The following is a 17,681-nucleotide window of genomic DNA, read 5'->3' as shown; positions in this document are numbered from 1 at the left end:
CAGAGGCGCTGTAGTGGGGGGGAAGAGGAGCTTGTTACACTCCCCCTCTGGTTCCGATTTAACGTCTCGTTGAGGGACCAGCACTTTTTCGTTTTTGGCTTCTTCTGAGGGTCATCAAGGTTTTTGGGTCAGAATCAAGAGTTTTTGGTCTGCCTCGTTTACGTAAAGGTGCCACCGGCACTGCTTTTTCATCAGAACACTTTTTCAATGCAGATACATGATACTGTCCTAACGGTTCATTTGGCTTATCAACGTGGGCCACTTCATACGATGTTGGGGACCTTTGGGTGAGGATGATGTACGGTCCATCTCTCTTTGGCATGAACTTGGCCGACTTTGATTTTGCAGCATTGCTCTTAGGATGCAAAGTAACCCATACTTTATCACCAGGTGCGTACTGTGGTGATTTTTGACGCTTTTGATCTGCATAGGTCTTTCTCTGATCTTGTTTGGATTCAACTCTATCTCGGATGTCATTAGAGATATTGGCTAATCTTTTTAGGTAGGGAGTGATCTCGGGCACGAAATTATCGTTGTTGACGATGGCGCGAAAATCACTCGTAACGTCATCTATGGTTCTCATTTCTCGTCCAAACATGAGAAATGATGCTGTTTCGCCAGTTGTTTCACACTTTGCACTGTTCATGGCGAATCTAATCATAGGAAGTTTTTCAGCCCAGGAAGTGTGATCTTGTCCTACAAGGATTGCAAGACGTGGCTTCAGGTCACGATTTTTGCGCTCTACAGGATTCGCCTGTGGGTGATATACTGGTGTAAGGTTCTGATCTATTTTCAAAAGGAAACACAATTGCTGCATGACAGCAGAGACGAACTGAGTTCCTTTATCACTTATTATTCTTCGAGGAATCCCATAGCGAAGAAAGATCTCTTCCACAAGAACAGTGGCGCATTCTTTAGCAGTGGCTGTAGTGAGAGAAAATAATTCTACCCACTTAGTTGAACAATCTTCCACTATAAAAATCCAGGATTTACCCTCTTTAGTTGTCGGTAATGGTCCAAAGAGATCTATTGCCAAGGTTTCAAATCATTGACTGTATATTGGTGTCTGCAGAAGTCCACAAGGTTTTTGATTACTGGCTTTGTATCTGGCGCATTCAACACAGCTCTTAACATAGTCAGCTATGAAGGATCTCATACCAGTCCAATAATATCGTTGATTTATTCTATTTAATGTTCCCTCTACTCCGTAATGTCCAGCACTTGGAGCGTCATGGTGTAATTTTAAAATTTGCGCTCTTTCATGCAAGGGTACTACCAACTGTGCTTCTTCAGCATCTGAAGCAGGAGAATATCGGAATAATACGCCTTGATTCATTATATATCCTCTTTGTGTCCAATTGGAATAGTCTACTCCTTTTTCTGGATCTTCAAAACATGTAATTATTTTCTTAAGCTCTTCATCTTTCATTTGCTCCTCTCTTATTTCTTTAGGTGTTTTCTTAGGGAAGTCTACGGAAATAGTGGAAGCTTCGCAGAATACTTCATCAGTTTGACATATGGGTCTTGAAAGCATGTCTGCCACATAGTTCGATTTCCCGGGGAGGTATTCTATCTTAAGATTGAACTCTTGCAGCTGCAGGGCCCATCTCGCCAGTCTTCCAGACGGAGATTTTAAACTCATGAGCCATCTGAGAGGTTGATGATCGGACGAAATGATGACTTCGGTGCCTTCCACGTATCCTCGGAATTTCTGAAGTGCCCAAATGACAGCAAGGGCCTCACGCTCTGTTGTCGAGTAATTCCGTTCCGCAGAACTCAGCAATCTGCTTGCGTATTCTACAGGATGTTCTTGAGTTTCGTGTTTTTGCAAAAGGACAGCACCCAAAGCGTAGTTACTAGCGTCTGTCCGTATGAGGAATGGTTTAGTTTCATCCGCTTGCTTTAGAATTGGAGGAGAAATCAAGCTTTGTTTCAGTTCTTCAAATGCTTTTTGCTGTTCAACACCCCATTCCCAAGAGGCATTTTTCTTTGTCAAATTGGTAAGTGGTCTGGCAATTTCGGAAAAACCAGGAATAAATTTTCGATACCATGAACATGTTTGTATAAACGACTGAACTTGTTTCACGTTTCTTGGAGAAGGCATGGAGGTGATGGCATTTACTTTATCTGGGTCTGTTTCAATTCCCTCAGATGTTATCCAAAGTCCAAGATACTTTACTTTAGAACATGCAAATTTACATTTCTTTCTGTTTGCACTAAGTCGAAATTTGTCAAGACGGTCAAAGACATCTTTCAGATCTTGGATATGTTGTTCAAAGGTAGGTGACAACACAAACAGATCATCTAGGTAAACCAGCAGTTTTACTGAAGGAAGTCCATTGCGGAAACGATCCATCAGGCGTTGGAACGTTGCTACAGCGTTTCGTAAACCAAAAGGCATTCTTTTGAATCGGAAAGTGCCAGAAGAACAGATGAATGCTGTTTTATCTCTGTCAGCTGGGTTAACTTCTACCTGATGATAGCTAGCTGTTAAGTCAATGGTTGACATATATTTACATGTTTTTGCATCATGCCATAAATCATCCATTCTGGGTAATGGATATGTATCGGGTAAAGTTTTCTCATTTAGTTTTCGATAGTCCACGCAGAGTCTATAACCGTTCGGTTTAGGAACTAAAACCACGGGTGCGGCGTAAGGCGACTCGCACTCTTCAATTACATCTTTCTCTAGCAAATCATCAATTTGTCTCTTCAACTCTTCTTTCTTAGAAGGAGGTAATCTGTACGGGGGAACAGATACAGGAGGATGATCACCAGTATTGATGTAATGTTTTGCGTATGGAGTAGCATCTCCCCCTGGTTCGAAGATTCTTTCATACTGTTTCAACAGGGTGTTGAGTTTGTTTTTTTCTTCACTTGACAGTTGTTGACCTTCTTCCTCTCTCAGTTGACAAGTATTGGATTCAGCACATAGCGTATTCTTGATATCACACAAATTGGCTTCCTCAGCAAAATTAAATTTTCGTCGCGGAAAATCGTTGAAGAACCATCTGCGACTTTTCAGATCAAGAACGATAGCAGCATCTTGAAGGAAATCTGTACCAAGAAGAGTACGATTTTCTATAGCATGGGGTAACGCAATTAAGTTTGTTTTAAAGACTCTTCCTTCAAGTCCTATATCTACCAAAGTAGTGAAGGCTTCCACTTGTCGTTTTTCTCCGTCAGCAAGTGTCATAGTGAGTCGGGTCTCTTGAAAGTCTGCACCTTCTTGTTTGAGAATTTGATACAACCGTTCTCCTGCAATACAATGGCTTGCTCCACTGTCAGCACATGCAGTACCCAAGAGTCCATTTACTGTTATACTCAATATAGCTAGTTGCGATGATTCGTCTACACATGACTGGAAGAGGACGTTTCCAACACTGGGAGAAGAGTTTGTGCTAGATGGATTGCATTTAGGACAGCGAGATTTGATAATGCCAGGTTCACCACATCCATAGCACCTTCTACCAGTTCTGCTCTCTTCAAATCTGTCATTGTTTACTTTATGATGTTGATCATCATACATAAAATCATTTCTTCTGGGAATTCTTTCATTATTATAAAAGTCCTGCTTGTTATGACTTTGAACTCCAGTATCTCGCCTATTTTCTTGTCTGAAAGAATGCATGTTATATTTCTGGTCATATTGTACCCTGGGACTACGCGAATACTTGTTTTGGTTATAAAGTCTTTGTGATTCTGTTTGTTTCAAATTAAGCTTCTTTTCTGTATTTGTTTTCTGCAAATCTTTTTTGTTCATTCGAAGATTTTCATACGCATCCATTTTCTCAATTAAATCTTCAGGCGTTTTCCATTCACACCAGACATCTAAGAAGTGCTCTTTAGCTTCTGGAGGAATTCTTTTCTTCATTTGATCGACGATCATCAAGTTTTTTAATTCACCAAAATTTTTAATGTCTAATTCCATTAACCAATTTTCAAAAAAAGTTTGGAGTTCAAAATGAAAATCTTTCCAAGTTTTCTCAGGTGTTTTTCTGTGAGTGGCATACAACTGTCGAAGCTTTTCTGCACTTAGCTTAAATCTTTTCAGAAGCATTTCTTTGATATAGTCAAAATCTTGGGCTTTATCTTCTGCTTCTCTTGCGATGAGTTGCGCAATATCGTTTGGCAGGACACCAAGTAAATAAGCTACCCAATTCTCTTTGTCTACTTTTAAAAATTTCAATTGGCGTTGAAATAAGTTGAGATATAAAACCATATCGTCCTCTTTGGGATTGAATTCAGGTAGTAATTTCTTTAATTGTAAGTTGACAGGACAACTACTATTTAAACCAGATGATGGTTGTATGGATTTTTGGGCTTCAATTTGCAAACGTAATTTTTCTAGCTCAAAATTCTGTTCTTGTTCCTTTTCTTTCATTATTCGATTTTGCTCTTCTTCTTTTTCTCTATTTAATTTTTCGCTTCTTTCTTTTTCGACTCTGTCATCAATAATATTTTGTAACACGTTGAGGCAAAATTCTTCATCGTATGCTTCATTTTCTGTGATCAGTTTCTTAATTTGAATGACTTTAGCATGGGGGGGAACCTTGAGACCCATTTCTTCAGCTAATACACATAAATCGACCTTTTTTCCCTTTCCTAAAAATGTCATTGTAGCAGATTGTGAAAGCACCACTTAATAGATATTGTTTAATACCCCCAATAGTCTTAAAATGTCACTGATAATGAAATGTCACTTATTATTTAATATAAAATGTTTCTAATTATAGATACCCTATCACACAATATTATTTGAGATAATTTGAACCAGTTAATATAATCAATGGGAAATGAAAATATACGATGTATTAGTTATAAAGCAAGTAGTGGTAATGTAAATTATAACTATCAGTACATAAACAAAATTCCCATATAAAACACCAATATTGTAAATAAATCAATATTTTGAACAATAAATATTATACTGTATAAACACTATACAGACATTTTACTTATATTTTTCTGGATAAAATTCTATTAAACCAAGATAAAATTTTTTTTTTTACCAAAATACACTACTCTTCATTTATCAAAATTATCCACCTTTGTTACTTAAGTGTATTCAATATAGAAACATACATAAAAAACACATAGCAATAGAAAAAAAAATCTTCCCTTTTCTTTTTTAAAAAAAAGTAGTAACAAATAGAAATTGTAATAATAAAACTATACTACAAGTTACATAAATAAATTAAAAAGAAGCAACATATTCTTAAATTTCTTTTCCTCTTTCTTAGTTTTGAATATTTTTTCTTTTAAATAACAAGTTTTATTACAACCTTAGCTAAATTCAATTTATATCTGTAATTGAGACCAATGAAAATAAAACAAAATACAATATAACAACAACTAAGACATAAGTTCTTGATAATCATTAGCATAAGTTTCAGTTTCGGTTTACAAACACTCTCATTTTACCATGAAAGAAATTCGTCTGTGGTTTTGGCGCCACAGAAAGCAATAAAGAAAGAATCTTGTCTGATTCACAGACGCGCAAGTATTAATCGAAAGTGATATTCATAACATAATAATCAAATAGATGAATAATTTTAAACACACTTCTTAAATGAGAAAAAAATCAATGCTTAAATATTTTAGAATGCACCTTTTTTAACTTTTGCACAATATATATTCATTTTGAAACATAAAAAGATAGCTAACTCTCATAATATATTTCTCTATCTACCAGATTCTTAGTTTATAAAAATTATTTTTAGAATGAATGATTCAAAATATTTATAATATATTTGAACTTAACACACAGAATTACTATACAGCATAATCTTTTCACTAAGTTTCAAATCAATCGATAGTAAATATTAGTATTTTATTTTAGTAAGCCTTACTACTATAAAAATTATACTTATCGATGTTGAGCGGGAAAGGGTTTTCCCGGTTTTCCTCGTCTAGCTGGGGTAAGCTGGGAAAACGGAAATACTGAATCAAAATTCAGGCAATCGAGGTACGGGATGACCTCATTATATTCCACAATTTGAACAGGACGTTCATTCACTTTCTGAAAAAAAAATTTGAGCCAGCAAGGAACCGTTAGTTCGGCCACGAGTTGGGCGTCATTTTTGTAGGGGAAGTCCTGATTTATTTGTATTTCTACCAATTCACATAAATAATGAAAGACTAGAAATTTATCTAACTCTAAATATTTATTGAAAAGGACAAAACACATAAAAATAAAACAAGGATAAAAAAATACAAGAATTTGGAAGAGGGGGGTTTTGGGCTCGAATTAAACATCCGTACTTAACGGCGGTTCCTGGCAGACTGTCTTAGTTCACCGCCAGAGGCGCTGTAGTGGGGGGGAAGAGGAGCTTGTTACAACATATTAAAAAATTTTCTGAATGTAAAAGTTTTATTCAGGCATGTATCTTGGTAGATTAGCATACCCAGAACGCATGTAAAAATTTTGGAACTTTCAAGCCATGATGCATATATATCAATATTTAAAGTTGTTTCATAATCATAATGATAAAACACTAGATATGCAAACAATATTATACAACGCTTAATTAGAACAATTATTATGAAAAACAAAATCAGCTTTCAGAAAATTAAAATGAAACACAATTAGAAATATTTACTTCAAGTTGTTCAGATGTTTCAATGGTTCTACAAAGACTGCGGCAAATTAATTCCCATCTGCTTACTATTTGCCTTTCACCTCTCTGAAATCAAACAAAATTAAGCAAATGTTTCAATGTGTTTTATTATTGTAATATTTCTAATTTTTTTTAAAAAAATGTTTCACAAGTTATAGCGAGCTTTGTTTATAAAATTTTTATTATTAAAAATTGAATAATGAAGAAAGTTCAGTATTTGAAAAGTTATTATCAAAGCTTTTACTTTCTTTGTAGTTTCAAAACAATGAAGCATGAAAAATTCTCTACTTAATTTTGATTCAAAATATATTGAGTTTAAACTAAAATGTTTTAAGAGAATAATGAGAAATATTTATTCTAATACATTAAGAAGAGGTTGACACATCATTACAACGAACTTAAAAGTTGCAAATAAAGTGAAAAACAGACATTTTGTCTAGGATAATAGGAATACATTTTTAAAAAGACCTATTTTTAATTTATGTACTTGGAATGCTTTAAAATATCAATATTTTACATGCTATCAAACTAAGTCTCAACTTATTTTTAGCTCTGTCATAATTTTCCCACTAAATAGGCATTTAATAAGTTACTTGCTTTGTCTTCTTCATAGTGACTTTACGTTACTAGATTTATCAAAATACATTTTAAGAGGGTAATTATTACTTATAAGCGCATGTTTTTGCATAGTTTTTACTAAAATAAATCATAAATGAAGATTTATTACAATTATAATGCTAAATCTTTATAGTCATAGCACTAATATTGTTACAATCATCTTCATAGCATCATAGTACTACTTACAAATTTCTTATTTTTGCCCTGCTATAAGCTGTCCAGTGCAATGACACTTTATATACAATTTTCTGTTACATAACATTATTTATAATGCTTCGTTATGACAGCATTTTTAAACTCAACAGAATAGAGACTCAACTCCTCTTATGTTTGTTGACTTCAGATTGTTTATGCTTTAGATCAGTGATTCTCAACCACTGTGCCGCAGCACTTTTGTGTGCCGCTAAATTCTTAAAATGTGACGCCAAATATTAGAAATGATACAATAAAAATTATAAAGCTTTTTTTTAATTATGAGTAAAGTTTAAATTAAAGAAAAGTATATATATATATATATCTGTACTTTTTATAATTTTTCCACGCTTTAACCGCATGAACATCTTTGTTGGCGATTGTATTGTTTCTGACAATCTTAAAATGAGATAGAAGTGTTTAAATTGTATATGACACACAATTTTAAAAAATGTTGTAAGAGTTAATCAAAGTAAGCTTTGCAATGAATAAACAAATTAACAAAGGATAACTAACAAAATTAAGCTAACAATTAATAATTAGCAAAAAAACTAGTTAACAAGAAATCACAAAAAAATAACACTTAATAATTATAGAAAACAAGCTAACAATTAATAACTAGCAAAAAAATAAATAACTGTTACTAACTTACAAAAAATTGGCTGAAAGAAATAATTAATCTCTTAATAAATGTGCTTTTGTAGTACATATTATTTTATTTCACATTCAAAATTATTATCACAAACTATTTAATACAGTGCAAAATAGGTAATTAAACAACTTTTTAATCTAATTTTTTTCATTGTGTGCCGTCAAATTTCGAAATCGTTAAAAGTGTGCCGCAACAGAAAAAAAGGTTGAGAATCACTGCTTTAGATCTTTCTTAAGATATTTTAAAAGCTTAACTATAAACAACAAAATTTAAAATACTAATTCGAAAATGTTATTCCCATCTGTAAGAAAAACTCTCCATATAATTTTGCTTGAGTTCACCAGATATAAAGAAACTAAAGAATAAAAACTCGCAATCCAAGTCTGTTGTAAACCACATCGGATTTGGTCCTTACTGGTCATCTGAATGGTCATCTGGTCATAGGTGATCATCTGAATGTATGTTGTTGAATTTTATAGTCAATCATTTAATTTATTTAAACATTCAAACCATTACTCAAAAGAAAGTTTTTTTATGTAAGAATTATTTTGTAGTAAAATAAATAGTTCCAAGCTATACACATTTAAGGATTTTGGGTGTGTCATCTTTTCTGGGACACAACTGAATAATAAAGAATTCCCTGTGTTTCATGAAAATTCTGTGTGAGAATTCACTGTTTTATGAAAATTCTGTGCATCATCTACAACTTAATATTGAATAAAAGATAAAAAAAAAACATCCTGTAATATAAAATAATAGCAAAAAGTTCATAAATATAGCAAATTAAAAAAAAAATAGTAACATACTTATGTTTTTTAAAGCAAAACTGAACCTTTAAATTAAACACAATGACTAAATTTACATCAAAAACTGTACAAAAAAAGCAATTTACATTAGAGTGAAAGAAAAAATTTAATTATAAGTACATTTAATTATTTTTTTCTTTAGTTATATGCTAAATGTTTAAAATCTGTAGAGGTTGCAATAAAATGTTATAATAGTCATTCTGAATGAAAAATGAAATAAAAGAAATTTGAATTCATGGATTAAAAATTAAAATAAATATCTATGTAAATCTAAATAATACAAGTTTATCTAAACATAAGAGTCTGTTACATACCATATCTGAAACAGGATATTTACTTAGGGGAGAACATGGCATTCGAACATGATCATATCCCCAAAAGTCACGATAAGTATTTGGATAAGGACGAGGTGCATCTCCAGGACGAATATGAGGCTACAGTACAAACAAGAAAAGTCAGATACTTCCTTAAATACTAAATTAAATACATTTATATAAATCTCTAAAATGCAAAATATTTAAATTTGAAAAATTTATTTTTAAATCAAATATGTTAAAACTTTTAAAAGAATTAAAAAAAAAAAAAGGTTAACATAATTGTCAAAAGAAAAATTAAAAGAAAAGTTATCTTTCAACTAAAAAAAGTTTTTTTAGAACAATTCATATAACAGAAACATTAAGATATTCCTTGATATTCAGATTATTAAGGCTCTACTGTACTAGAGACCAAGCTTAGATGGAAGTCCAAATAGGAAGAAGAAATTTTTTAGCCAGTTAAAAGAGAAGTAAATACTTTTTATTGCCTTTAAATGATTTTTTAATGGATTAGGGAAACTAAGTTTTTTAAATGAGCATTAAATCATATCTATAAATGCATTTTAGTTTAAATAAAAACAACAATCCTAAAAATTTTAATTCAGTTATGCAAGGCTAACACCTCTTTGCTGAGATTTATCAGAAGTTCTCTTCATTTTTCTATTGCTATAAAAGTTTTCAAAAGTAATAAAAAATAACTAAAAGAATGTTTTTTTCCCTTCAATAGTTTATACATTTATAACATTTCCCTTTTCAATTTGTTTACCTTTTCTAACCTGTTCAACCCTGAATGGTAAAATGAAGTTAAGTGTGTTAGATAATTTTTTTTCAAGGTGATACTTGTAAGGAACTTATTTTATGTGCAATGAGTAACCATCTGCCACCAGTAATTTTAACTGTTCTGAATTACAGGAGGAAAAAAGCGTCTTAGTATTACTATTATTATTTATTTATTTTTTGTATTTGTAGACAAACTTTTAAAAATTTTTTATTACGCTTTCAGCAAGAAGAAAATACTTTTGGCAGAACTGAAATATATCCATTTGTTTTGATTAATGATTTATAATTATTTTACAAAAACTTTATCCTAAAACTGTTTTTGATTAACAGAGGTCATTCTATACATTTAGTCATAAACTAATCAAATCAATTCTGCACAAAGTATTAATAACAGGTTTATTAATTTATTTCGAAGACCACTAACATTTATTCATATAAATATAACATAATAAACATGTATATAAACAGTGAGCTTTATTTTACCGAAAACATAATAGAGTGATTTTCTGAAGGTTCCATCTTAGGTAAAGGAAGTCTGCAATCAGGTATTCGATTGAAAAAAGACAGCTCATTAAACTAGAAGAAAGAAAAAAATTTACGAATGAAAATATTATTTTGAACACATTCTAAACTTATTTATTTTGTAGAAAATATTAAAATTTTAAAAAAAAAGAGGAAAATTACTTGCTCCTCCTCTGTGTCGTTTTCTAATGGAGGCTGCATCTTAGAACTACTCCTGAAATAAATAAATAAATTAAAATCTATAGGAAAATAAAAATTTACACAATGAAACAACACAAAGAAGAATCAAAGCTGTAAATAAAGTCAGGATAATATATTTATATTTAATATATTTAATGTTTATTAAATGGGATAATTAAGGAGCATAGTCAGAAATTTTAATTTGCTATGCAGCTTTATGTATAGAAACTAGAAAACTATTTTTAAACAATTAAAATATATATTTTTGGCTTAGATATTCTCAAAATCTTTTGACTAAAATATTATTAAATTTACATGTGCGGGACCTAAGATAGATTTCAAAACAATTTAAATATATATTTAACACAGATTTAATAATAATAATAAAAAAACAAGGAAAACTTCTCACTTTACTATTAAGGTATTATTTTGTACAAAAGAAATAAATAAATTATATACTCTGTAAACATGTTTTGGGAGCATATTCAGAAATTATAAGTTGTAATACAGCTTTAAGTTTCTGTAATGAATGAAACTATATTTATACTTCACATTTAGTAAAAAGGAATAATTCAGGCATAAATATATCCTACCAATAAGTTTTTTTTAACTAAAATATTATTTAATTTACATATGTCACATGCAGGATACATGATGAAGTTGCTCAATAACATAAGTATATTTCTATACACGCTATCAATGAAAATAAAAGAATGAGTTAGTATATGAGTTAGTGAGTGTCTCTCTAGTAACTCAAGAACTATTTAACTAGTAATTCTAAAAACCACTGAAGAATTTTTATTTGCTCGTTTGGGAGAGACAAATGGATGGTAAACTTTTCTCATAGATGGATATTATTTGTTTTTGGAAATTTAACTGCAGATGCCCACACTTTTTATTTTCAATTATTTAAAAGATAACATTAATGAAAAAAACTTCTATCTAATAAAAAAAAATAGTTCCACTGAGAGTTTATTTCACATTCATTAATAACTATTTATACTTCATTTATTATGTTTAATGAGCATAAATAAAATCAATGTGGATCTCATATGGAGGCGATACATATTTATTTTATTTATAGTTATGCTTTCAAACTATTTTAAAAGTAAGCTTAAGTAATGTAAAGTCAATGGAAATAAAAATAATTTTTTTTTAATACTAAGTACCAATTCATAAAAAAACTTGAGTATTATATAGGCCTTGATAAAGCATCACTTTTGGAGTAGAATAATATTATCTCTTGAGTTAATCTTTGGCATTAGCAGAGTAGGTCAAAGTTATATAGTTTAATTGGTGAGTTGAACTTTTATAAACATTATTGTATTAATCCAATAACGTTAAGTGAATGAGAAAGGCAACAAATGACAATAATAAAAAAACTGAAACTGTTTAAATTGTTGGGCTTATGCTTTTCAGTTTTGTGATTGATTTCATGCAGTAAATTGTAAGTAATATCGATTCCTTCCTCATTTACGACTGTTTTTACTTGGTGTGGGGAGATGGTACTCAGCTGGTTAAATAATAATAATAATAAAAATAAGTAAAACTTGTTACTCTACTATTAACACACAATTTTGTATAAAAAAAAATCAATGAACATTATTTACTCCGTAAATATATCAGCAGATCTACAAAAATCTGAGGAGTCCAAAGTTTCTTCAGGAGTTGGGGGTATTTCATCAACTGATGTGGTTGGAAATAACTCATCAGAATCACTAAAGAGTTCTTGAGAGTCGGCCACAAATATCTGTTCTGAATCTTCACATATTTCTGTTTTATCTTGAGCTGCAAACAGAGGTAATGAAAAATAATTGCTTAAAGCTCTTCTAATATTTAAATAGTATATGTCCTATCGAATGCTTTATTTTCACGCTAGTGCACCAGGGTGCATTGCATTGAATTTTTTTGTCTCAAATTTTCAAGTTCATAAGAAGTTATCACATATTTAGTAATTTTTTTTATTGAATGAAAAAATATTTAGGATTTCTAAAATGAGCCTAAAGTTTAAATTTTTTTTGGGGTTAAAATCTATATTTTAATTTTATTCTAAAATCTTAAATATAAAACAAAATTTAGTTTTCAAATTCAAAATATAAAAAATAAAAGAAAGATAAAAAAGTATGCATAGAGCATAATATTTAAGTCACCCAAAGTTGTCATGAAAAACTTAATTTTCCCTAAGAATTATGCGTATTTCCAATTTAATTTTCAGATTAGAATACAGATTTATATTGTTATTTCAAATCTAATTGTGACACATTAAAATGTAAAAGTTTAATTACATATCTCGTTTAAAAAAGAATAAAATTTTTGACCAAAAAAAAAAAAAAACTTTAAGATCTTTCAGAGAGACCTAAATAATTTTAAATTTATCAACAAAAAAAATTTTTTTTTCAGGGTGCTTAGCAATATCTTTGAATAAAAAATAAGCACTTTTTAAAAACTTTTCAAGCACTTTACAAAAATTTTCAAGCACTCAAAAAATTCATATTCAATCAGTGATATCATTGAAAAACAAAAACTTTTTATAAACAGTTTTAGCGTTAAAAAAAACAAAAAAGAAACAGACATAAATCGAAACAATCAGTACTTTTCCACATCATCGAGTGAATTCAACTTGACCCTGAACTCAGAATAAAAGTACCCGTACCCCCTACGTCAAAAAAGTGTTGGAAGTAAAATAAAATAAATAATAATAAAATTAAAATAAATTAAAAAGAAAAACATTTCATAAGGATTTGATATTCTCCACCCGAATTGGAGCACTCGGGTTTCGGTTTCAAGTGTGCGTGCATGCGCAAGTCATAACGTGGGTACGACATGAAGTCCGTGTGAATGATTACGTAGCAAATACCCCATTTTTCGTGAAATGCATGGGATCCACCAGATATCACTGAAGGGAAAAAATTATTCAGGAAAAAAAAGCACTTTTTAAAAACACCAGCTGAAAAATGCACCTTTAAAAGCTTTTAAAAATGAAATCCCCAAAAAAGCACCTTTAAGTACTTTTTACAAGCGCTACGCACCCTGTTTTTTTGTTAATAGGTGGCAAAAATGACAAATTTTTATTGAATTGAAATCTTAAATTGAAAAAAAAAGTTTTAGGATTTACACTAATGTATAATTTCACTAACAATACAACCCCTCATTAGAAAATAAATAAATAAAGAAAACATAATATTTAAAAACTAGTTTATTACTCCATAAATATCAATAAAGTTTTAACAACACATTGATATACTTAATAAGTTTAACTAAAACACATTAATAATAATAAAAAACAAATTCAAAATACCTTTTTACTTTACAGAAACAACACAAGAATGGACAATTTATTTTATTACTTCTCTAAAAGTGGTAATTATGAAATTATTTTTCATTAAAAAGGCTTACTTTCGTTTTCAGTTGAAATGGGAGTCATGTGATTATTTACAAACTTGTGTCCATCTATCCTATGTTTACCATTATTGTGCATTGAAAGCCATTATGTTTTAGCTTTCATTTAAATTTCGCAATTAAATCCAACAATATTTTAGATTATAAATTTACAAACATTTTAGTTATACATAAGAGAAACAGATATTAAATTTTATAAATACACATAAAAGTATTTTTTTTTTACCATTACAATATTCACATTTACAAAATGAATAAAAATGTTGAGAAAAGATATCAACTATACTATCTAATAAATAATTATAAAAAATGTGCATTAGAAAAAAACTTATAGAGAACACTGTATATAAGGATCGATCAAAAGATATAAGTGTCATTAAAACTAAAAGAGCACTGAAATAGCTTTAGCATATGAAGGAGTATTCCCATTCAGCACATGTAACGTAATAACCGATCAGGGATTGTTCATGATTGTATCACTTATGGAGGCTTTTTAAGGAAATTTAAATGTTTAATAATTAAACATATAACCATTTGAGGCAAATGAAAACAATCCGATTTTCCGATTCTAGAGAGAATTTTCACTAAAGTTAGGATTGCGCCGTGGTGGCTCAGGGAATAGAGCGTTCGCTTTGCAATGAGGTGAACTGGGTTCGAATCCCAGGGATAACTCAATTAGGATTTCGCACCCGGCTTGCAATGACCACAGTGCTGACGTAAAATATCCTCAGTGGTAGAACGGATTATGAGTTAGAGTCCCCTTGTCCTCAGGCTAACTGTGGGAGGTTTTCCTCTCCATGTATTGCAAATGCAGGATACATGGAGAAATTACCCATCTACAGAAAATATGAAGAGATGTTTTCAGAGAAAGAAGGGGGAAAACTGCATGCTCTATTCTCATTCATTTGACAATATTATGATGCCGAATAAGGTATAGGAAAAATTAATTAAGTGAGCTAATAAATTACGAAATTTATATATATATTTTTATTAAACTACTTACTTGAAGTTCGTGAATTATGATGTATTTTGTCGTCAACAATTTTGTCAGCTTTGGTAATCCTATAGAAAAGCTTTAAATTAGAAACAGATACACTAATACTGCTTAGAAAAATAATATTATTCATTTAACTTAAGTAAACAAAACAAGCAAAAAAATATTGTGGAGCTAATATTAAAAAAACAGTAAAATAACAATCAATTAATTAGATCACTATTTCTTTTACCATCACATCTTTTACAATTAAAAGCTAAATTAATAATTTTTGTTTCCTTTATTTATTTAATCAACATTTATTTTAAAATCATGAGTTAAATCATTGACACTCAGTTATATACCTAAAGAATATTTTTTTAGCATGTGCAACTAATAAATAGGCATATTAATACAAAGTAACAAGCAATAATAATAAACAGGGGGTAATGAATAGTGTTATGGCTGAATAGTCAAATACCAATTATTCAACCAAAATATCGGCCAAATACCAAATATTCAGTGACGGAATAGCAACACTGCTTTTTTCAATTAACATTAATAAATATTAGTTTAAAGTAGTTTAGAAAAAAGTTTAGTCATTATTGAGAAATAATGAATACTTAAAATTTTTAATTCTCATTACAATAATAAACTTTTCCACACTAAAATATTCCAAAAGTTTAATGAAATTAGTTAAAAAATGAAGCTATAAAAAGAAATTAGTTGAAAAAAGTTATAAAATGTTTTACAATAGTTATGTAGCATTGTTTAAATAGTTTTGCATTGCAAGGAGGAGGCAGTATATTGAACATTAAAGGACTGAGATTGACATTCCTATTACAGAATGTATAATTATTGTGAGAAAGTAAAAGGTTGCAAAAATATCTATGAAATTCATTTATTAATTTTTCAAAAATAAAGAAGTCATAATTCCAATATTTTTCTTATTTCAATATCGTAGAAAAGAAAAAAAAATCACACGAAAAGAAAGATTTGATAGTAACTTATTTAAAAGAATAAATATATAGTATAGAAACCTCTTCTCAGCTGCTGCAGCAAGTAAATCTCGAAGGTTCTGCTCCATAGTCGAAGTTTGAGCTAGAAATTAAAAAGTGCAAAATTTGTAAAATATGAAAATTTTTTTCTACAATTTTAAAAATAACCTAAATACATATTAATTTGTACATAAATTATATGATATATAAAATATATGGACATAAATATAAAAATATATGATCTAAAACTAAATTTTGAAAAAATATTTAAATTTAATTTAAAAGAAAAAAATACTTAGAATTTCAGTGTGTAATTGTTGAACAATTTTATCTACATTAGTTATAATTAAAGACATATCTTACAACTTTAGGTTTTTTTTTTATCTTACAACTTTAGTTTTTTTTTTTATCTTACAACTTTAGGTTTATTTTTTAGGTTTTCCCTCCAGGAAAACATAGTTTGGAATTCTAATGACTGCACTTTATTAAAGATAATTCCAAAATTTATTTTAATGTTATTAAATTAGTACTTATGCATTACAGAAATAGGACTTGCTGAACAATTTGACAAAGTCTATATTTTGACCAAAAGGTTTTGTATTCATAGAAATTTATTTTTATTGTTGTTGGTTGTTTCATTAGCCGCTATATGTAAAAAGGCAGCACAATGGCTAACACTCAGAGAGTTAATAAGAAATATGAACAAAAATGATTTATTTACTGTTACATTAATTTTAGTTTCATAAAAAGGAAAATTAAAATGTTTTCACTTTTGCACTTTTTAACTAATAGAATCTTAGAAGGTTCATATTGACCTGGAAATTTAATTTAATATATGTCACATGATTTAACTTAAATATATGTCACAAGTAGGACTGGGCTATAAATCGATATATCGCGACATATCGATTTAACGCCTATATCGGCAAACCGATACAGCAACTTTCATTCCAAGCGATACATCAGAAATGTGATTTAAGCCGTCGAGTGAAGAAGACGATATAACGATATAGCGATATAGCGATACACGCAAGGACTTTCTCTTACGTTCCGATGCCAACTCGCGCTGTGGAAGACGATATTGTTTCGTTATGTTGAGACGGCCTTGACTGATGAGCGGTAGAATCAGAATCACTTTTGAGACCTTATATCGTTATATCACATGTTCGTTTTCGCACCTTCGCTATTTGAAATCGTTTCTTGTAGATTATTTTCAATGGGATTAACTTCGTGATCGCCGTCGTAACCTTGTTCTGAACGCAATCTATTATTGAAAAGAATTTATAAAGAAAAGTTTCTTCATTAATTAGGTAAGTTTTTTATTTATTTTCTGACAAAACTTTTTTTATATTTTTAAATGTGAAAATTATCGGAAATCTAATTTAAGGCACCCATAAGGAATTAAATTACAAAGTAAATAAATTTGTTAGGTTATTTTTTTACTTTTTTTTAAATTTATTAAAAACTTTTCGGATAAAACTTCTAATTATTTAATGGGCTTCTATTATGTACTGATTTTAAATTTATAAATCTTGCGTTGTTTTTATTTTTAGAAATAAAGTTAAAACAAAACTTATTTTTTGGACATAAGTCAATAAACTTTATTTGTTCAAAAGAATTTTAAAAG

General features: G+C 29.7%; 1 protein-coding gene across 1 annotated transcript in view; it reads right to left on the bottom strand.

The window, feature by feature from the left end:
• LOC107449598 (poly(ADP-ribose) glycohydrolase) overlaps positions 1-17,681 on the bottom strand; it is a 32,789-nt gene that overhangs the window by 12,951 nt on the left and 2,157 nt on the right. Inside the window, exons 2-8 of the mRNA XM_016065180.4 lie at positions 16,097-16,157; positions 15,087-15,145; positions 12,295-12,472; positions 10,667-10,718; positions 10,466-10,558; positions 9,203-9,322; positions 6,603-6,686 (exon numbers count right to left, since the gene is read on the bottom strand). Coding sequence (XP_015920666.1) covers positions 6,603-6,686; positions 9,203-9,322; positions 10,466-10,558; positions 10,667-10,718; positions 12,295-12,472; positions 15,087-15,145; positions 16,097-16,157 — 647 coding nt within the window. The remainder of the gene's footprint in view (positions 1-6,602; positions 6,687-9,202; positions 9,323-10,465; positions 10,559-10,666; positions 10,719-12,294; positions 12,473-15,086; positions 15,146-16,096; positions 16,158-17,681) is intronic.

Source organism: Parasteatoda tepidariorum, chromosome 4 (assembly GCF_982258835.1).
Source record: "Parasteatoda tepidariorum strain Cologne lab strain chromosome 4, Ptep-v5.0, whole genome shotgun sequence".
In the NCBI taxonomy this organism is placed as follows: domain Eukaryota; kingdom Metazoa; phylum Arthropoda; class Arachnida; order Araneae; family Theridiidae; genus Parasteatoda; species Parasteatoda tepidariorum.
The sequence above is the reverse complement of the archived record's forward strand: the minus strand, read 5'-3'. Positions and strand labels throughout refer to the sequence as shown.